Below are 22,358 nucleotides of genomic sequence, written 5' to 3'. Positions count from 1 at the left end.
CCCTGGCCGGCGCCGGCTCGCGCTGGCTAGACGCGCCCAGTGCCGTAGCCCCGAGCGCGAGCGGCGGGCACGCGCCTGACGTGGCGCGCCCGAGGCTACGGGGAGCAGCAACCGCCGCCAGGGGCGCGTGCCCAGGGCCGAAGTTTGTTTGAGCCGGGCAGTCCCGCGCCGCGCCCGGCCTCCCCGAGCGAGAGGTAACGGGGATCCGGGAGGTCGGGGTGCGGCGGAAGGGAGCTGTGGGGAGCGCGGGGACGGGTCCGGGGGCACCGGGCGGTGAGGGCGCTCGAAGGGATGAGGAGATCGGGAGGGTGATGGGGTGGGGAGCGGGGTGGCTTTGTGGGGCGCCCGCAGTGGGGCTGGGGGGAGCTGGGGAAGGAGCGATGGGCGGTGGCGGGGCCGTTGGTGACTGCGGGGCACCTTTCAGCAGAAGAGACTCAGCCACTGAACGGCTTTGTGTGACGGCTCCTTTCCCCGCGGCTTTCCCGTGAGGCCGCTGCTCTCCTTGAAGCTGAGGGGTTGGTTTTTTGTCTTAAAAGATTTGGTCACTTTTCACTTTCCTTCCGAAATTCGGTTTGGTTTGAAATTTCGTGTTCTCTGCCCAAAGCAACTTTTTACACGATTTTTAAAGAAAATCGGTTCTGATGGTTTTGTGCTGAGAGAGGGGATTTTTTTTTTGTTTTCTTCATGCTTCACACACTCGGACTCTTCTTTGCATTTGTGTAACTCACAAACATTTATTTTAAGCTTCATATTTCTGATGGACTTAGTCCTTAAGAAGTACCAAACGAAGTAAGTAAATATCTGAATAGCTATAGAATGGTTAGATTTATTCATGGATATGGACCGGATTTATGGATATGGATTTATGTGTGAGCTTGGCGAGCTCAGTTGGTAGCGCATCAGACGTTTAATCTGAGAGTTCTGGGTTTAAATCCCTGGTCAAATAAAAAAGGAGCCTTTTCTCGTCTGGTAGCCCCCAAGAAGTAAAGAAGACATCTCTTCAGGCTGCTATTTGACATTACTCTGGGGGCAGGGATAGTTTAATGGTTTGTGCATTGGCCTGCTAAACCCAGGGTTGTGAGTTCAATCCTTAAGGGAGCCAATCTGGGGCAAAATCAGTACTTGGTCCTGCTAGTAAAGGCCTGGGGCTGGACTCGGGGGGGAAGGGAATGAAATTTTCCCCTAAAAAATAATCCCATCCCAAATTCTATGATTGATATGAGTCAGTTCTAAGTCAGTTACTGAGGTTTTTCTAGATTCAAAAGTGGACTGTTTTAATACGTCATGATCCTGAAAGTCTAGACATGAGTTTTGTTGCATTGGAAAGTAGAGATTGTCAGCTTCCTGCCTAAACCCAACAAGACTTGCCTTTAGCCCCCAAAAATATCTGAGATATTGGACTTTAAAAAGGTGACTTATTTCTAAACCAGCTTTTAAAATAAACAGTCACACAAAAGGAAATGAAGAATTAAACTCTCATCTGCTAGTAGCTACTACACTACTAATAACTTCTCATTGGAAAAAGAAAAATAGTCCAGTTCTAGGGGAATGCCTCAAAAATACAGGAGTTTATTATGGAAATATTAATGCACCAGTTACATACCCAGCAAAATGGAGAACAAATAGATATTTGATTACCATTTATTTCATACTCAAAATACATCCACCTGCAGAAAAAAAAGTGCACCCCTGTCCACTTTTTTGGACTGGTCTGTTAAATGTGTAATTCACTCAGTTTAATAAAACCATTAGAAACAATAAGCCATAGCTGTAATGCTGCTCATTTTGGTAATATGGTAAAGTGTCACACCCTGTTAAGTAGAGACATAACTATGTGTGCACAGAATTTCCTTTCCCCCGCAACAGAAATGGGCTGCAGTACAGCTAGGGGCCACTGGACCCAGCAAACCTCAGCTCACACATAGAAGACACTGCTGGTGGGAGGGGGAAGGAGCTAGAGAGTTCCTGGCAGCTGCAGTTGCCAACATGCCCTGAAGGAAGGAGAGGGCAGCATGCAGGAAACTCCATGCAAGCCTGGGACCGAGCATCAGGCTGTTTCTCCCTCTGGACCCCTGTGCTTGGGGAGCACAGGTGGTAGGTGTGGGGGGGAAGGAGATGCAGGTATCTGGGCAAGAGAGGGCCCTGTGGCTGGGCTCTGGGGGGATGGGGTTTGGGTGTATTGGCTGGGGGGCCCCCACAGCTAGGTGTGACGGGTTCTCCCCCCGGGGTGCCACCTGGAACTGGGGTACCACTAAACCCCACCAACCTGGGCTCCCTTTACACTGTACTGCTGTGACCAGCCTGCCAAGCCCTCTCCCAGGCTCCAGCACACATACAGGTAGGGACACACCCAGCTGCAGTACATACAGATACTGTGATCAGCTCTGCATAGGGATGCTACAGCTAAGGAATTGCCTAGCTACCAAAGCGCAGACTCCCCTCTGGAGTGTAAACCCAAAATTATACCATCTTGCGCTGCACAGAGATCTGTACAGTGTAAGCTCATGAAATTCGCCTCTCCCTCAATGTGGAGAAGGATATGCAACAGCTTTCTGCCCCAAGTGATGACTCCCACATACTGGTTTTAGACAAAGCAAAAATAAGTTTATTAACTACAAAAGATAGATTTTAAGTTGATTACAAGGGGTAGCAAACAGATCAAGCAGATTACGTAGCAAACAAAACACACAAACTAAGCTTAATATACTAAAAGGATTGGATTTGAGTAGCAAATTCTCACCCGTGGGAGATAAGCTTCTTCTAGGGCCTGTTGTTTTCTCCTAATGGCTCATCAACCTGAATTGGCCCTTCCCAGTCAGCCATCTAGACTGAGTATCTTTTGCCTAGTTGGCATTCCCCAGGTGTAAACACATTTGTAATACAAATAGTCAATATTCCTAACTTCACATACAAAAATGATACATGCATACAAATAGGATAATCATATTCAATAAATCGTAAGCTTTCCAATGATATCTCACATGAGCTATCTTGCATAAAATACATTATGTCATAATAATATAACTATCAGAGGGGTAGCCGTGTTAGTCTGGTTCTGTAGAAGCAGCAAAGAATCCTGTGGCACCTTATAGACTAACAGACGTTTTGCAGCATGAGCTTTCGTGGGTGAATACCCACTTCTTCAGATGCAAGATGCAATAATATAACTGTGAGGAATATGGGGTGCAGTGTTACACTGGGCGTGGGAGGGGAGGGGTTGTGGGTATGTGGCCCCCTGGCTGGGCTCGGGGTGAGGTGGGGAAAGGGGGCAGAGAAACAGGAACTGGGTTGTCATAGGGGTTTCTTTAACTCTCTACTCCTGGGAGAATTTTTGTGTGTCTGTATTTTATAGACATACTTGCTGACAGGTATTTTGAAATAAATTACCAAAATAATTGAAACTGGTATGATTATGTAGTGTTATTTTGACAAATACAATTTGCAGAATTTAAAAATATCGCATGCAGAATTTTAATTTTTTTGGCACAGAATGCTCCCAGGAGTATACAGTAAATAATGAACCTGGCTTTATGGGTGAACATACACCTCTACCCAACTATAACGTGACCCAATAGAACATGGGTTCGCATATAGCGCGGTAGCAGTGGGGCTCCGGCAGCGCTTTAAAGAGCCCAGGGCTCTGGCTGCTGCAGGGAGCCCCAAGCCCTTTAAATCACCACTGGAGCCCTGCCACGACTATCCCGGGGCTGCGGCAGCAGGGCTTGGGTGGCACTTTAAAGGTTCCGGGGCTCCGGCTGCTGCGGGGAGCTCCGGGCCCTTTAAATCACTGCTAGAGCCCCGCCGCCGCTACCCCAGGATTGCGGCAGTGGGGCTTGCCATTGATTTAAAGGGCCTGGGGATCTGGCTGCTGTGAGGAGCCCCGGGCGCTTTAAATCACCGCTGGAGCCCTGCCACCCCTATCCCAGGGCTGTGGCAGCGGGGCTCCACCAGCGATTTAAAGGGCCTGGGGCTCCCCGCAGTGGCCGGAGCCCTGCCGCCCCTACCCCAATATAACAGGGTTTCAGCTATAACGCGGTAGGCTCCCCACGACTGCGTTATAGCGGGGTAGAGGTGTATTTAAAAAGTTATTATAGAAATATTCCTAAATTAGACCCCAAGATGATTCACAGTCCCATATTTTCTGTCTTAAATGTTTATTCTCTTCTTTTGCATGTGAAAGACTCAAAGAATAGTAAAACAAATTAGTCGATCAAACATGAGAAATAGTGAAACTGACTAAACATAGTGCTGTCTTTAAAAAAAAAAAAAGTCTTCTAATCTCTTTTATTTACAGTAATCTTAAGAACATCTTGATGCCTTGATTCAGATGCCTGTGCAGCCTGAAGGAGTTGAAAGTTTTCCTGGACAATTGCCATCAGCTTATGTAGAATCTAAGCTTTCATTTTTTAAAAGACATTAAATCTATAGTCTTAGTGCTATGGAGAATTAGACAATTTCTGCTAATCCGAAAGTATGGAAGGGGATAGTTATGTAATGGAAAAATGAATAGTTATGGTGACATTTTCTTGAAAACGATTAATGTAACTGAATAAACATCAATGTGGTAGACATCAGCAGGAAGCAGTTAATTTTTAGTGCAATTGCCTAACTGCGTATTTTGGGAGGTCTCTCTGTTAATTTGGAAGGGGCTAAACATAACTCATTTTGCTTTCTTCTGCTAGATCTCCGCTTGGTTTCTGTTTCCTAAAGACTTTCTTAAAATGTCTGACATGAAGCAAAGAAAGAAAGCTGTTCCTTCACAGAAGCACAGTGAAGATCCACAAAAGCAGAGCGGTGATGGAACAATCTCAAGTCCCAGGAGCGGCAGCAGTAGTCAGAATTCCTTTTGGATAGACTCTCAGACAGCCTTAAATCTACTTTCCCTTGTTGCTTGTCTACTGCTGACCTGGTAAGTGATCCTCTAAAGGTAACTGGATATAGTTCGTTTCACACTTTCAATTTTACTGTTTCTGGTTTCCTCCATGTCATATACAATGGAATCCACTATATACGACATTAGTAGAATAGTGTCCAGTTCTGGTGATCACAGTTGAAAAAAGATAAAAATAAAAATTGCATAATTTTGGTTCTGCTTAAACTGTCCCACATCTGGGATAGGTATAGATTACAATTTCTTAGTTTTTGCTCCAGACCTTAGTCTCAACAGTCCATTATTACAAATGTTCTGGAGTTCTCACTTTAATTGCTGTACATTATTGTAACAAATAATGCATTATAAAATCTATGAGAGAGAAAATATTCTTCTACATAAATTGATTCCAAAAAGAGGATACCTGGACAGCCTGCACTATCCCCATCTTGATTTGGGATTGATAAGCTTCCAGCAAATTAAGCTTCTTTCACTGCCATGTTAGGGCCCTCTCTGTTGTTTCCCATTTCATCCTGGTTCAGCTATAGTGGTGCTGCTTGCCTACATGTCCCCATCTGCAATCTCATTGTATTAAGACTGTAAAGTATTAACACACTGTTACATACCCAAAGTACAATCCAGACAAATAAATAGCTGTGTTACCCCTGCCCTCTAACTTGGGGTGCTCTTTACACTGCTTTGCTGCTGTAACCTCCAGTCTGGACTGCTCACAAACAGCCTCCAGCATGTAAATCACTACCAGCTATGCCTGTGTGAGAGTTCCAGCCAGCCACACCTTGGCTCTCACCAGCCTGGGGTATAGTACAAGGTGACCCCAATACACTCCCAGTCTTAGATTTCCCCCCAGAAATATATGTCCTGTACTGTGCAGCCCTCTCCTGGGCAATACAAGTATGTTAAGTCTATTATTTCTTTAAGGTAAAAATATGATTTTTTTTTTATTTCAAATAGTTTGTCAGATATTTCAGTTTAAACACATTGGATTAGATAAAACAGTAAAACAAGTTCATTAACTACAAAGAGAGACATTTTAAGTGAATCCAAGTAATGAGGCATAAAAGTCAGAAATGGTTACAAGAAAAATAAAGAAAAAACACAACTCATGCCCAGCTTAATAAACTAAGTTAAATTCAAAGCAAAGTTTTTCTCACTACATGCCCTCAACAGTCTTAGTGGCCAGACTTTTTAGGCCAGGATACCTTCTTCTCTTTAATGGCTGCTTCCTTTGTCCCTTCTTGTGTTGTGAATCAATAGAAAGAGAGAGAGAGGAGGGGGTCCTTTTGTGGCATTTATTTCTCCTTTTTATAGTGTCAGTCCTCCTTCTGGAAAACATTTCCAGCTGAGATTCAGGAGACAGAGGCTTGGCCTTCACTACAGACTTGTCAGTATAACTACGTCGCTCTAGGATTGCAACACAGTTTTACCAACCTAACCCCCAGTGTAGACAGCACTATGTAGATGTGAGGGCTTCTCCTGTCAACATAGCTAACACCTCTCAGGAAGATGGAGTTCCTATGCCGACAGGAGAAGCTCTCCCTTTGGCATAGGTAGCGTCTGCTCTAAGGCCTATATCAGCATCATGCAGCTGCGCTGCTGCAGTGCTGTATATGTTGACAAGCCCAGAGGGCATATGTAAGGATATTCCCTGCTGATTTTTCCACCTGTTTGAACTCCCTTTGTCTCCCTTCCTGCTTGATGACTCTGTTTACTGCAGACTCTGTTTAAGCAGAGCACATATTCTTTTGTTTGAGATTGACCTGTTCGCCAGCTTCTGCTGTGGTTTGGAACGTGTCAATAACATTATACAGGAAAATAGTATAAACAATGCTGTTGCACATTTATTCAGGACTATATTGACCAGCAAATTATGAATTTATGGATAATACCTCACAAAACCTCCTTTGTACTAAGATTATTACAACAGTGTGTAGGGTGTGGACGTGGGTACATTCTGCCAAACCCGCTTTATTACTATATGTTTAAGTTGTTGATTTGACAGAACTGGCGAGCCTGGAGAATAAAGTCTATTTCGCCACAGAACTGGTACATCACAGGCAGCAGCAATACAAACTTTCCCACAACCCAATAGCAATGGCTAAAAATAACACAAAATTAGAACTAGCTTGGCCCTTCCTAATTCAGAGCTCCCACATATGGTTTTGAGAAGTCTAGGAAGAAAGACCCAATTATCTTGTTTTGTTTAACTTGACTATCTAATCAGCTTAGGGTGACCAGATGTCCTGATTTTATAGGGACAGTCCTGATATTTGGGGCTTTTTTTATATATGAGCTCCTATTACCCCCACCCCCACCACCTGTCTCGATTTTTCACACTTGCTATCTGGTCACCTAAATCAGCTAAACCATTTAAAAAAGTAATTTTCTCTAAGGGCTTCCTTTCCCATGAAGGTACTTTTTTGTCCCACATATGTACATTAGGTCACAATGAAGTGGTTATGTAGGTTTGTGATAGCTAATTGAGTAGAACACACACTCTCTCTCACACACACTTTAAATGCAAATTATTATTTTTTGTCCATTTCCTTATTTTGGTAATCTATAACTCCAATATGAAGACAGACCAAACTTGTTAAAAAAGCCCTGTTCTTTTCTAATGCTCTGACCATGCAGTGAAGATAGAACCCCTACACTCATGTGGTGCTCCTTACAGGATTGAGGCCTAAAACATTTAATGCATACCAATTATATTCACTAATTTTTTCATGATTTGCAGGTTCCTATTTCAGCAGTCAGGCCAACTTGCTCACATGGAAAAAAAGTATCATTTATTACAGCTGGAAGCTGGAAAATGCCAGGATATGGAAAATAAAGTTAACTTAATTTCTGAAAAGGTAATAATTGGAATTTTAATTTGAGAACTTATATTGAACGTTATCTAAAATGTATTAGTTCATATTTATTTAGTCAAAGTTAACAAATGTGTTTTGAGATTATGGACATTTTTAGATTACCAGAATTACAATTTTATATCTCTGAAATTAGACCATTTTTGAATGTTTATTCAGTCATTGACATGGGAGTCAATGGGACATCTGATTGGCCATCAGATCTGGCTTCTGTTCTGTTCTCAACTCTTAAGACTATGTTGCTTAATATCACTTATATAAGTAAAAGCATGCAGACAAGTGGGTGCTTATACTGAGATACTAACATTGCTAAGGAAATTCAGACCTCATTGAAGTCAACTGTGTAAATCCCATCTACTTCAGTAAGGCCAGTATTTCATCCTGTGCGAAATAGCTACTTGAAAATGTTTCCCTTTACTTATATTTTTGTTTTTCATTGTTGATCTCTTCAGGACCTTCAATACTATTTTCATTTGTAATTTCATAGCTACAAAGTGCTCAATTTTTTTATTTTTTTATCTAGAATATGTATGACATCATTCACCAGATGATTATAATCTTAAAGTATGTCAAATTTGGGGCTTAAATTTGTCCATCTATTAACCATGCATATTAAGTAACTGTACCCTAATGTTTCTTTTCTAGAAACTTAAGTCCTCCCTGAAATTCATATGGCTCAATTTAGAAGTTTAGTTCTCAATATAGTTCAGCTACATACACCTCTACCCCGATAGAATGCTGTCCTCGGGAGCCAAAAAATCTTACTGTGTTATAGGTGAAACCGCGTTATATTGAACTTGCTTTGATCTGCCGGAGCGCTGCTTTACCGCGTTATATCCGAATTTGTGTTATATCAGGTCATGTTATATCGGGGTAGAGGTGTATTGTTTTAAAGAAATTTGGCAGAAATTCTTGTATGGTAAATTGGTCTTGTTCCCACTTCAGTCTATGTCTTCTATAGTACTAATTTAAAATCTTAAAACTGCTTGTCAAGGCTGATTCGGCACTTCGAGTGCAGAAGGTGGGGGCCTGCAAGGATTTTAAAATTTAATACTGGCCACTCCAGGTTTGTATTAAACTCCCAAGATTACAGCTTCTCTCTGACTTTGGATGGGTAGATGCTGCCATCACCCAAGTGCAAAAAACCCCTTTGAAACCAGAAACGTGCACTTGGGAATTCCTTCCTCTGGGGTATCCTCAAAGCCCTTTCACACACACCCTTCCCCCTGCCCCCCCCCCGCCACCTCCCACCCCCTGGGAAAGAGCTGTGGAAGAAAACAAAGAAAATTAGTTGTTGCCCCAACTAATTAAACCGCATATGCACAAACCTCTTAGGACACCAAAACTCCAATCCTGTTCTTAAAAAAAGGTAAATTTTATTAAAAACAAAAAGAAAGAAAATACATCTGGAACTTAGGCTTTTGCTAGATTTAAAGAACCCACTTACAAAAATTACACATCAAGAATAACCTTCTTGCGGTCCAGCTTATAGGTTGCAAGCAAAACAAAAACATTAGGGGTTAGCACAGAGGAATCCACAAGCCAGTACGAGATAGAAATAAATCTAATTGCATCTTCCGAGACATTCCCTAATTTACATACATATCTGGGGTTTCAGATAAGCAATCTCTAAGTATGCTCTGATGGTTTTTCATACCTGGCTTTCAGCTTCTCACAGCATAACTGCTCACTGTTCCCCTTTTCTGGAGAAGTACAACACACAGACAGAGGGAAGTTTTTTCCTAATTTTTTTAAGTTTTAGCCCTCCCATTGGCTCTTTTAGTCAGGTGCCCACTCCTTTCCTTATACCTGTGGGCTGGTTAACCCTTTACGGGTAAAGCAAGTAGAGAACAACCACCAAGAGGGATTCCATAGCCAACTGGCTGGCTGGGTGTCCACAAAAGGGAGCGATCCCCACTCTCTTTTATCACACTGCTGATTTGCAGCATTGTGTTCTTTTCCTTTCATAGTGTTGTGTCATCTGTTAGAAGAGTTAGTTTTATGCCAAGATCATTCCCTGTATGGTAGAGATGATGATGAAAGCATAGCAAACCAAGTACCTATAGTGCCATTTTAGCATTGATCTTAAAATGTTGTCAGTCACATAGGATGCAGTTTGAATCTATGTACACTTCAGTCTAGAGAGCTGACTGCAAACTTGGAATTTCCTCGTGTGTGCAGGTTGGATAAAAATCAATGATTTTTTTAAAAATGGGTTTTTTTATTTAAATTGGATTTTTCTATTTAAATTATAGTAAGTTTTTTTTTTTAAAGTAACCTGTTTAAAATTAAATCTGAATTTAATATGAAATATGTTAAGGCCTAACCTTATTATAATATTTTATAACATTTAAGTAAAAAATGAATATGCTAAATCCATGAGCCTCTATCAAAAACTTGGAGTTAAAAACTGCTTTTCTGTATAAAGAAAGAGTCAGGGGAAAAACATCTAACTTTTGAGGTCACGTTTTATAAATATAACAGGTAATGTACTGTATTAAGAGCTTGTTTTGTGTAATAAAAATAAAATGTATATGCTGTTGTGTTCAGTTAAATTCCAGTTACCATCCTAAGGCAGCTTGAAAGAAATCTTGTGTAAAAATTTCTTTATCTAGGTAAATAAGCAACATCATTCACCATTTTCTAAGACACTAAAAATTTAGAATTAATAAGAATCTGAAAATACTTAGCTACATAATTGCTTAAATATATATGCTTATAGTGTACCTCCTTGGTAGCAAAAAGATGTACCAAATCTAGTGTAATAGGCTCTATTTAGTTGTAAATAAATAGATATTAAAGGTTATATCAACCAAAAGGAATGCTTCTTTCTTTAGAAAATAAAGGAAGTACAAATGGAAAAGTTGATTAGAATCAATTATTTAAATTGAGGCCTTCCACTTGGTGATTTAAATAGCTGATTTAAATGAGTCCACCTTGCTAGTGCAGAATTTGGGCAATATAATATTTTTACAAAAGAAAGTCCTATTGAGGAAATTGAAACAAAGGTTGGCTATCCAAGGATAATTGCATGTATTATACAGAAAAACATGAATAAATTTTCCCCTTCCCTGAAACTGTGTTGTAAAGATTATTTCAGTTGTTTCTAAACTGCAATATTTGTATGCTCCCTTTAGAGCTTCATTTGTGCTCCTCAGTTGATCAAAGAGTATTACAAAACTCTCCTGTGCTCCCTGACTGAAATTGTGGAACCCATTGAAGTCAGTGGCAAAACTCCCATTGACTTCACTGGGTCTAGGATTTCACCCTGTCTTCTGCCTGAGTTTAGTGTATTATTTTCTTAGTGCTCTTATCTCCTGCTAGCTCACACAGTGAAGAACCACTAATATGTAACCCAGTGTCCGGTTCCCTTTATGGTAGTGCATTGTGGAGACACTAGACTGCTGATCTACCGCTTTATCACTTGGTCTTTTAGTAATACTCTTAATTGTATGTTTAATTCTATGTCACAGTATTTGATTTGTATTTTGAAGGTATTTGTTCTAAGTTTGTTGCTCAATATTTTTACAGCAATAAGTTATGGCAGTTCATTTTTTATAAATAGAAACTGAGGTCCAGGTGACTAGAATGTAATAACTCTGGTGCTAAGTAACAAATTGACTAGAGTTACTAATTCCTAAGTAACAATACATGTGTGAAAACTGCCATAGAAATTCTCTTTATAGCTTTCACATGCCAGAATAAATTGGAACAATAATATTTTAAACATAAATTATTAGAGTAAATAGGAAGATTGGAAATGTGTATCAAGTCAGGTGGGATTTCTCCAAGAGACTGACTGAGCCTTATGTATATATTATACTCCCAGTTGTATAAGTGCTCTTCCAGTCTAATATTAAGTAGACATGGACATTGTTTTGTGTTACAAATGCAGCTTGAGTCTTCCGAAAGTATCCTGCAGGAAGCTACCTCATCCATCTCTATGATGACCCAGTTTGAGCAGGAAGTGTCCACTCTCCGTAACATCATACAGGACATTCAGAACAGTGAGCAGACATTCTCTGAAAAGATGCAAAGCATTAATGACACATTCCAAAATGTTATGGACTCCTGGAAAAGAAGCCTGGATGAAATGAATGCAAACACTAGTAGCTTAAAATCTGAAGCAAAGTTCATACATACTGAAGTTACAGCCCATATAAATACTGCTGATCAAAATATGAAGTCTCTTTCAGAAAGGTTAAAAGATTTAGAAGACAGTACAATAAGAAATATTAAAACATTAAAAAGACAGGAAGAAGATGAACTTTCTAGAGTTGAACAGCAGCTGGAGTTGGATACAAAGACAGTTGAAAAATTAGAAGAAGAGCAGAATACTTTGTTAGCTAGAGACATAGATTTGAGTCAGAAGCTTACAGACTATGAACCGAAAGTTGAGGAATGCAAGACCCACTTGCCAACAATTGAAAATGCCGTTCAGTCTATTCTTAGAGTATCAAGTGAGCTGATAGGTATAGAGAAAAAAATGGAAGATTTGACAATACAGGTGTTTACTATGGAAGATGAGATGCTGAAAACAGTGTCAAATATAATGGAAATGCAAACGGTTCTTGAAAGCATGCAGTATGACAACAGCATATTAAAACTGCAAAATGAAATAATTGTTTTAAAAGAAAAAGTATTTGACATTACATTATCTTCAAATACAAGAGAAGTACTACCTTTAGAATACAATCTAGAAAATGAACAAAGTCAGGGTGATGATCAATGAATTCAGACTCATTTTAATTCATGTATATTACTTGACAGTATGAACAATATAGCTCAGTTACGTTAATGTGTTTATAAACAAATGATAACCAAAAACGACTAGTCCAACAAACGTTAAATAGCAGGTATCTTGTCATTTATTTTTATTGGCATTGAATCAGACCTTACATGCCTAAACTATACTAGAGAGGGAAAAAAAGCAAATGTAATGGGGTAGGGGGAACAGACAGACTATTTTTCATGTATTTTATGATTATCTTGAATGTCCATTAAGTTTTTTTATTAAAATGAAATTTTAACCAAAGTATTTAGATGAAAGAACATTTGGCTGTTAAATCAGAATTTTAAGCACAGTATTCTGTATTTAAATTTTATATTCATTCATTTTTTCTAATTATAGCTTTTTGCAAAGTTATATTTCATGCTTCTGTATTAGCTACACTATAAGATATGAAAAATTAAAAACCTGTTTCTGAGCAGGTTCTATGAATTGTAGTCTGATTGTGACATACCATATTGACTATAAAAACCAACAGTTTCATAAATTTGGTTCCATTCAGTAAAATTAGATCACAATTACCTCTTTTGTGGGGACAAAATTCTGTTCTTGGTAAATGTAATGGGATTATTCCAGATTTACACTGATGTATTGAGAGCAGAGAATTTGACCAGGAGTCCATCAATAATATTCCATACAGGATATCCTAGTAGTCTACACACACGTGCCCCCAAAAAGAGCTGTAACTGTGATCTAATTTTACTTACTGGAATAATCCAAAAGTTTTCTTCTGTCAGTTTAAATTCAGAAAGCGCTGTCCTTATTTGGACCCTTAGATTTTGGGTCTGCATCTAAAGATATTATTGTTTTCTCTACTGCCAATAATTTTAATAATTATTGGGGCTGTCGATTTAATCGCAGTTAACTCACACAATTAACTCAAAAATTAATCACCATTTTAAAAATTAATCATGATTAATCTCAGTTTTAATCGCACTGTTAAACAATAGAATACCAGTTGAAATGTATTAAATATTTTGGATGTTTTCCTACATTTTTAAACATATTGATTTCAATTACAACACAATAAACAAAGTTGACAGTGCTCAATTTATATTATTTTTATTAGAAATATTTGCACTGTAAAAATGGCAAACAAAAGAAATAGTATTTTTCAATTCACTTCATACAAGTACCATAGTACAATCTCTTTATCTTGCAATTTACAAATGCAGATTTTTTTGGGTTATATAACTGCACTCAAAAATAAAACAATGTACAACCTTAGCGCCTACAAGTCCACTCAGTCCTATTTCTTGTTCAGCCAATCACTAAGACAAACAAGTTTGTTTACATTTACGGGAGATAATGCTGCCCGCTTCTTGTTCACAGTGTCACCTGAAAGTGAGAACAGGCATTCACATGGCACTTTTATAGCCGGCATTGCAAGGTATTTACATGCCAGTTATGCTAAACATTCGTATGCCCCCTTCATGCTTCAGCCACCATTCCAGAAGACATGCTTCCATGCTGATGATGCTCGTTTGAACAAAAAAATGTGTTAATTAAGTTTCTGACTGAACTCCTTGGGGGAAAATTGTATGTCTCCTACTCTGTTTTACCCACATTCTGCCACATATTTCATGTTATAGCAGTCTCGGATGATGACCCAACACATGCTGTTCATTTTAAGAACACTTTCACTGCAGATTTGACAAAACGCAAAGAAGGTACCAATGTGAGATTTCTAAAGATCGCTACTTCACTCGGCCCAAGGTTTAAGAATCTGAAGTGCCTTCCAAAATCTGAGATGAACATGGTGTGGAGTTTGCTTTCAGAAGTCTTAAAAGAGCAACACTCCATGCGGAAACTACAGAACCCAAACCACCAAAAAAGAAAATCAACCTTTCTGCTGGTGGCATCTGACTCAGATGATGAAAATGAACATGCGTCGGACCACACTGCTTTTTCGAGCAGAACCTGTTATCAGCATGGACGCATGTCCTCTGGAATGGTGGTTGAAGCATGAAGGGATATATGAATCTTTAGTGCATCCTGCACATAAATACCTTGCAATGCTGGCTACAATGCTGCCATGCGAATGCCTGTTCTCACTTTTAGGTGATATTGTAAACAAGAAGTGGGCAGCATTATCTCCTGCAAATGTAAACAAACTTGTTTGTCTTAGCAATTGGATGAACAAGAAGTAGGACTGAGTGGACTTGTAGGCTCTAAGGTTTTACATTGTTTTATTTTTGAATGCAGTAATTTTTTGTGCATCATTCTACCTTCGTAAGTTCAACTTTCATGATAAAGAGATTGTACTACAGTACTTGTATGAGGTGAATTGAAAAATGTTTTTTACAGTGCAAATATTTGTAATCATAAAAATAAATTGAACACTGTACACTTTGTATTCTGTATTATAATTGAAATCAATATATTTGAAAATGTAGAAAATATCCAAAACTATTTAAATAAAGGGTATTCTATTAACAGTGCCATTAATTGTGCGATTAATCACAATACATTTTTTTAATTGTGTGGTTAATCTCAATTTTTTAATCGCTTGACAGCCCTAATATTTATGCCTCAGTGGAAGGGTGTGTTTGTGAGAGAGAGAGATACACACTTTACTTCCATTGAAGCATAGATAGTATAATTATTCACAATATAGAAAACCCTAATACAATTAGGTGCTGACCCAAAATCCAAGGGTCCTTGCAAGGACAGCTCTTTGAGTTTAAACTGACAGCAGAATAAGAGAACTTCTGGATTACTGGTAATAAATTATGTACATTTAACACAATTTCTATATGCTGAACGAGATTCCCCTCTGAACTACATAATTACAAGCCCCCTTAAACTCAGTAGTATTCCACCAGTATAAATGAGAGAACGTGGTCCCCTCTTGTGGTGACAGGTGAGCTTTGAAAATGCCAGATTGCAATGCAGAATACCATACCACTTTTACTAAAATATCCCCTCCTCTCCATTGAGATTTTATATTTGTTAATGGATTATACAAAAGTTGGTCTTTAAATTTCTCTCTCTCCTTCCTTTCCTTGGCAACATGCAAGTGGCCTCCTCACTCCACACATTATTGTTGACATTCTTAATATCATTGTGACAAATTGAGATACCCTTATTCACATTGAATGGCACCATTCTGCATGAACACTGTCACCGAAGTCTGTAGGACTAGTTGTAGAGTTAAGATGCTTCTCAACCTGAGTACAACATTATTGTTAGTAGCCTTCCATCATTTCAGTTTTTGTGAGTTTACTAGCATCATTTCCTTGTCAGGTTTAACACGTCTTCCCCCAGAATCTCCTTTTCCCATTTATACCTGCCCAACCCTCTGAAACAGACTATTTTTTCCTACCCTTTATTATTTAAATTTATTGCTGAACTATAGGGATCCAACTTTTCATGAAAAACAAAAATTAAAAAGTTAATTCCAAGACATTTATATTTCCTTAATTAATTTAAAAAGAAATTAGCTTGTGCCATCTATTAACCCCTTTTCATGGCAGTATTGCCAGGTTTTAGTCCTCGTGTAAGGCACTTGTACTTGGTGCTAATCACACACAGGATCTAACTTCCATTTAAAAATAAATCATTCCTTTTGAATGGCACACTGGTAGGCCTAAAGAAATTATGTGACTTCCAATATAAACTGTTGTATTCCAAAGTCAAAACACAACTAATATATAATCTCAGCTATCAGGAGGTGTTTAAGAGGCAAGACTGTTCAAACTTCTCCCAATCAAGAGCTGCACTGGCAGCTTACTGGAGCCAGAGAGACGTGCCTAAGTTACATGAACATTGTAGCCGCCATTATTTTAAATGCAGAAATGTAACCTTCACAGATCTATTTAGATCAAACTGGAGCACTACACCCTGGAATTTGTAGTATGCAAAGGCCTCTCTTCTTATATTGAAGTTGAGGGCAGCTATAGGCTGAATTTTAAAACTCAAAGGTATGTCTACAGTGCAATTAAACACCCGCAGCTGGCCCATGCCAGCTGACTCAGGCTCACAGCGTTCAGGCTAAGAGAGTGTTTAATTGTGGTGTAGACGTTTGGGCTTGGGCTGGAGCCCAGGTTCTAGGACCCCACTATGGAGTAGGTCCCACACCTCAGGCACCAGCCTTAGCCCAAACTGCACTTAAACACTGCCTTAGCCTGAGCCCCGCAAGCCTGTTCCAACTGGCACAGGCCCACTGCAGGTTTTTAATTGTAGCGTAGACATAGCCAAAGTGTTCACACACTGGGTCTACAAACCACATTTTGACTACTTCAGATTTAAGACTCGGGATATCCAAAATGATAAGTGGCCTTGTGAGCTGCATATGCCCACAGAAGTTTTAGGATTAACTCTGCATGAAACTGTTCTGGTCTCAATTTTCACATATTTATTTATTTTACATAGCGGTCTATAAAAATAATCTCTAATAAAGAGTTAATGCTGCACATATATGGTATATTAAACCTATTTGTCCCCTTAATGGAAAAAAAATGTAACATACCTTGATGATCACTTTTGTATCTATTTACTTTTCTACTCAATAAAGGTGTGTTCTCAAAGTTTCTCTGCCTCAGCTGGCACAAAGTCTACTTGGCTATGTAGATTGCTCTTCTCTTCTTTAATATTTTATGGGAAAGAATTTTTGCAATTAAACACAAGTTTTTATACTTTTCATACGTTTGGTTTTTTCAACTTAGATTTTTCTCTTTCATATAATTATTTTTCATTAACAACAGTAAGAACTGAAATCTCATTTTCAGCATCTTTATACTGTAGGTTTGGATCAACCCAGATTCCATTGCAGGCTAGAATACGCAGTTGAACAGAAAGTAGTGGGCACTGGGTGTTACAGAGTTCTTAGTCTAGTAAACCAATGGACTTGCCTGAAAATCTAAAGTTTGGGAATCACAGGCTATACCAAATGATCCTATGTTCACAGGGGATGACTAAGGATCTTGACGAGAGATGAAATTCTGCCTGCACTGAATCAATAGGAGTTTTGCCATTGACTTCCATGAGGCCAGGATTTCACACTAGGCCTTTTCAGTCTGCTAAGTATGAATTTGTGAAAATGAGATGGTAAATACAGCCAGATAAACTAGACTTTTGTCCCAGGATAAAAAGTACATTAAATAGTTTATTAGGGATGAAGTGGGGTAATACTCACTGGCATGGGTTCACTAAAAATTAACCACGTCCTATACATATGATCAATTTAATAGAACAATAAAGAGGGTAGTTCAGTCTGTAAATTTCAGTTTGGGGTTTTATCACACAAGCAGCTGTTGAACAAGATACTAAATGTGGATATAATTAGAAATAAAGTTGAAAACAATGTCAGCATCAGTGCTAAAAAAGTCAGCTGAATCAAGAAGTGGTTGGCAGACAGCTGTCAGAATTATACATGGGGCCCATATCCACTAAAAATCACAATAATCAAATTAGATAAAAATTACAGTATCAAATTTATTTTAACTTTTAATTTAATAAAAACCTATATGAATGTTTTCCTGTGCAATCCAAGTTGCAGGATTTCCAGTTTGCAACAGAATTCAGCTCCTGTGTACCTCAAATGTAATCATCGTTATAATTCATATAACCCCAACAGTGTGCTTTTACAGACAAGTAATATACAAGAATTTACAGGCAAGGGAAAGATCGCCTTAATTTTCAATGTCAGCTCCACAAGGGTATAATAGCAAGTGATGCAAGTTTGAAAACAAAATACTCGTTTGTAGCTGTAATGGGATGTCAGGGCCCTACCTGAAGTATGCTCTTAAGGTCAACTGCTATAGATGTTTACTGTTGTCTTCTAATCCATGTTACTCCTCTAGATTGTAAACTCTTTAGAACAGACACCTTCATCCTTTGTCACAATTAATCAGTTTTACATTGCTGTATAGACAGTGTTGTGCCATCAACAACTTTCTGTTCCTTCTACAATCTACATAACTTGTGCTACAAAATACTAATGCACAAATACTTTAAAATATATGCACACAAATATCTTGGGCCCTAATCATCCTTTTGTACAACTATCAGTGTTAAGGGGGACACTAATACCAATACTCTATTGAGCCCATAAATAGGAGTCTGACATACATGGTATCTTCTCCATTTTTACATTTTTGAAAGAGATGGCCAATAGAAAAATTGACATATAGTAAATCACCTTGATAAAGATTCACTATAAATAAAAATGTCTGCTAACTCTAAGCGCGTCCTGTTTCAGTTACATAATAGATAGCCATTTTCTACTGTTACACTGTAACGTTGGGGGAATATATTTTGTTACCTTCTTAAAAGACAGATCCCATTTTGATGTGGGCAAAAGGTGACAAAAGATGGTCTTGACTTATAAACTGTTACATTGATTTAAAAATTGATGACAAGAACAAGCACAGAACTGAACGTAAGGATTTGTGTAAAATTAGTTTGTTTAGGCTGAAAGGTAGTAACAAAATGACCTTCACATATTCATATGAAATCATAAATTGGCAAAACGGAACCTCAAATCTTCAGAGTCCTTGACATCTTCAAATTTTGGGATCTCAGCAAATGAACATCACCTTTGTCTATGACTTTGGGAGTGGGGGATATATGATATACCCAGGCTGCAAAGAGACCAGTCACGATACTAGACCATAGTCACCAGATTGATCATTTCCTAAGAAATTTCTGCTCCTACACTCCCTTGTGTGTTACATGCTATCAATTCTGTTCTCTCTCATCTTCCTTTTGCCTTCTTTCTGACTGTTTCTAAACTTTGCCACTTTTGGAGTTAATTTATGATTTCACCATCATAAGCAGCATAACATGCTCTGATAGCAACCAGCCTTTTTTCAGCATGAAGAAAAACCAGTGGGAGGAGACCAGAAAATGCCAACTGGATTTCCTCTTGGACTGGAGAACTAAATCATAGTCTACAGCCTAAAGTATACCTGTTTGTAATCAACATGTCTGCAACTGTATCCTGCCTCACCCACAAATAAAGCGGTATATGGCAGAAGGTTTTCCTCTCATCTCATCTTTTGCATGTTTGTCTGAAGAGCAAGAATAGATCTTTTAAAAAAATTTGTTAAGACAAAACCCAAGAGTGGATTGAATCTTCTCTCATTAAGATAACTTTTAGTAAATGTAGGAAACTGTTTAAACTATGTTTTCCCTCTGAAGGATTTTGCTGAATATAGTTTAAAAATTTGCCCCAAATGAATAATCATTTAATTTTTCAATTTGAAGTCTTTATATTTTCTGTTTTGTTTCTTTTTGTTATGTGAATGTAATAAATGCTCAAGAATTTTTTATGCCTATACTTATGTTGAAAAACGGAGTTAACCAGTGGAAGTCTGGGACACATGCATTGTGGCAGAAATACTGTTCTCTAAAGACCCAGGTCCATGGATCCATCACCGTTGATTAAGATTTCAGAACTGAAAGATATTTAAGTGAAACTTAACTGCAGTTTGACATGAACTTATTAGTTAAAATCTTGTGCTTATCTTGTGAAATACTTTTATTTGTATCTCCCTCTAGTGTGAAAAGACTCAAGACTTAATGGAACAACTGGAAACTGTTCAAATAATTTCTCATGTTAAACATCTACAAGAGGATCTCCATGGCATGAAAACATGGTCTCAGAGCATAATCCAAAAAAAAGAACTAATGCAGGAGAACTTAACAACTCTTTTTCATGCAGTTTTAAAAGTTGAGCAGAGTACAGCTTCCGTAGCAAAAGATGTATCTCTGAAGATTGCAACAGTAAAAACTGACATAAGACGCATTTCAGGTCTAATGTCAGATGCGACCTCATTGACTGATTCTCTGCAAGCACTAGAAGATAAAGTAGATAAAGCTGAAAAGAAGACAGTACAAAGTATAGGTGATCTACTTACAAGTAGCATTGACCATACTGCAAAGCTACGAAGTTCTGCCTCTGATAACGCTAAAAGAATTGAACAAATTAAAATCACATTGTCTGACCTGAGAGGTGATTTCAACAAACATTCAGATAGGCTTTTAAATCTGGAAAGTACCAGAGCAAAAGTTCTGAAGACAGTTACATTTGCAAACGATTTAAAACCCAACGTGTACAACTTAAAGAAGGATTTTGCCCGTTTGGAACCAATGATAAATGAGCTAACATTAAGAATAGGAAGGTTGGTTGATGATATATTACAAAGAGAGAAAGAAATTGTTTTCTTGAATGAAAAACTGTCCAATTTAACTACAGTTCAGACTGAGATCAAGGATATGAAAGATGAAATAACCAAGATTTTAGATATGAATTAATTACTTTCTGAAACTATAGATGGCCTAAAATGCAGTAGCATTTGAAGAGCGATAACCTAATCAAGCTTGGTACTAAGACACTGAAAGAGAGGTGTAATTTAAAGGCTTCTTTTCAAAGCATACTGAAACAAATTTAGAGGTCAATCCTCCTTCTTTTGAAGTGACAAAAGTCCCATTTACATCAGGGTTTTTTTTCATGAACTATTTGTTTTGTATAACTAAAGTAGAATATTTTTACATAATTTTAAAAATGTAAACAATTTAATTGATATTTTTGTTCTTACCTACAAGTTTGCTTTCTTGTCTTAGATAGGCCTACAGATTGACAAGTGGGTCTTCAACCTTCCCTACCGCTTTGAAGTCAGGGATAAAATTGTGGATTCCAGATTCAGGCTTAAACACAAGTTCACAAAACCTTAGCTTCATTTGATTTTCCCAAAATGTCTGGGGTTTCATTTTTATTTTAAATCTATCAGTGTGTTATGGATATAGAAAGGAGTAATGACCAGAAATAAATTAGTGTTATCTCTGAAAAGGGAAGATGGTTAGACATTTTCCATGTTAAATGCACAATATTATTTTTAGCAAACTAAATGGAATCCTTTATTCAGGACTATAGTCACAACAGAGTGGAGCTCTAGGATTTCTTTCTACAGCAGAGCAGAACTCTATGTAGGGACAGTGTCTTGAAAGAGGTACTAACCCTAGCAGAGGGCCCTCATTCCAATGTCTTTGGGTTCCCTGTCTGAGAGGCCTCTCCTCTTCATTTGTTCCCTACGTGCACTATCACTTGATCTGTAAAAGTGCTAGAATGGAGACCAAATTTAGCACAGAAGGAGACACTGTCTAGGCTCAGAAACATCAAAACAGCCCCCATCCGATGTGATATTGCTCTGGTAAGAGAGAAGCATTTATAGAGCCATTGAGATTTGAGAAGGGCAGGTAAGAGTAAGAGATGGAAGAGGTGTACTAAAGACAAGAGAATGTGAATAGATGTACCAGAGGCGAGGAAATAAAAAGCCATGGTATAAGAACAGCAATGTTTGTGAAGGAAATAGATTGAGAGAGGTAAGGTACAGCTCTTGAGAAAATCCTTGTAAGACCAAGTCACAGCCAGAAGTCTTAGGGAATGCTGAGGCCCCCAGAACTTGATTGTTTAGCAGTTAGTAAGTGCTAGTTGACTTTTTTTGAATTTACTATATATGGATCCATTGAAAATTCCAGTCATTCTCCCCCTATATTTTCATCCTCTTTCCTTTTGTCTGTCTTTTTTATTCCATGTCCCTTCCCATATGGTTGCTCCATCTAGCTTTTTCCTCTTTCACTGGTACCTCCCCACTACTCTGCTTCCCTTATCTTTCCTTCAAATAATACTCTAAATAAGTTGGTTATTTTTCCTAAAGTCATACAATAAATTATTTTGAAATAAAGGTTTTCATTCTTTGACCCACTCAAATCAAAAAAATGTCATTGCTAGAACACACAGGATCAAAACACAAAAAAAATCCTTGAAACAACAGGCAAAAATATAAAATACCTGGGTTTGTTTGAC

At 38.4% G+C, this 22,358-nt stretch overlaps 1 protein-coding gene across 4 annotated transcripts; it reads left to right on the top strand.

Moving 5' to 3' along the window:
• Positions 1 to 51: 51 nt before the first annotated feature.
• LOC123345088 (IKBKB interacting protein) lies at positions 52 to 22,230 on the top strand. Of its 4 annotated transcripts, none has more exons than XM_044981745.1 (4): positions 52 to 194; positions 4,683 to 4,909; positions 7,626 to 7,743; positions 11,654 to 12,680. In XM_044981745.1, the coding sequence occupies exons 2-4, from the start codon at positions 4,722 to 4,724 to the stop codon at positions 12,488 to 12,490; spliced, it is 1,143 nt and encodes a 380-aa protein (XP_044837680.1). In that variant the 5' UTR covers positions 52 to 194; positions 4,683 to 4,721; the 3' UTR covers positions 12,491 to 12,680. The 4 variants fall into 4 exon arrangements, with proteins under 4 accessions (XP_044837680.1, XP_044837689.1, XP_044837668.1 ...); XM_044981754.1 differs by lacking the exon at positions 52 to 194 and adding an exon at positions 434 to 789; XM_044981733.1 differs by lacking the exon at positions 52 to 194 and adding an exon at positions 4,290 to 4,384.
• The last annotated feature ends 128 nt before the right edge of the window (positions 22,231 to 22,358 follow it).

This window comes from Mauremys mutica, chromosome 1 (assembly GCF_020497125.1).
Source record: "Mauremys mutica isolate MM-2020 ecotype Southern chromosome 1, ASM2049712v1, whole genome shotgun sequence".
Taxonomy (NCBI): domain Eukaryota; kingdom Metazoa; phylum Chordata; order Testudines; family Geoemydidae; genus Mauremys; species Mauremys mutica.
Note: the sequence above shows the minus strand (reverse complement) of the source record. Positions and strands in the feature narration are given on the sequence as shown.

Bases quoted from the DNA above. Each gene is read 5' to 3' on its own strand.
- LOC123345088 (XM_044981733.1), top strand. From the start codon at position 4,328: ATGCCTGTGCAGCCTGAAGGAGTTGAAAGTTTTCCTGGACAATTGCCA. The intron at 4,385-4,682 runs GTAGAATCTAAG...TTCTTCTGCTAG, and splicing joins GACAATTGCCATCAGCTTAT to ATCTCCGCTTGGTTTCTGTT. The intron at 4,910-7,625 runs GTAAGTGATCCT...CATGATTTGCAG, and splicing joins GCTTGTCTACTGCTGACCTG to GTTCCTATTTCAGCAGTCAG.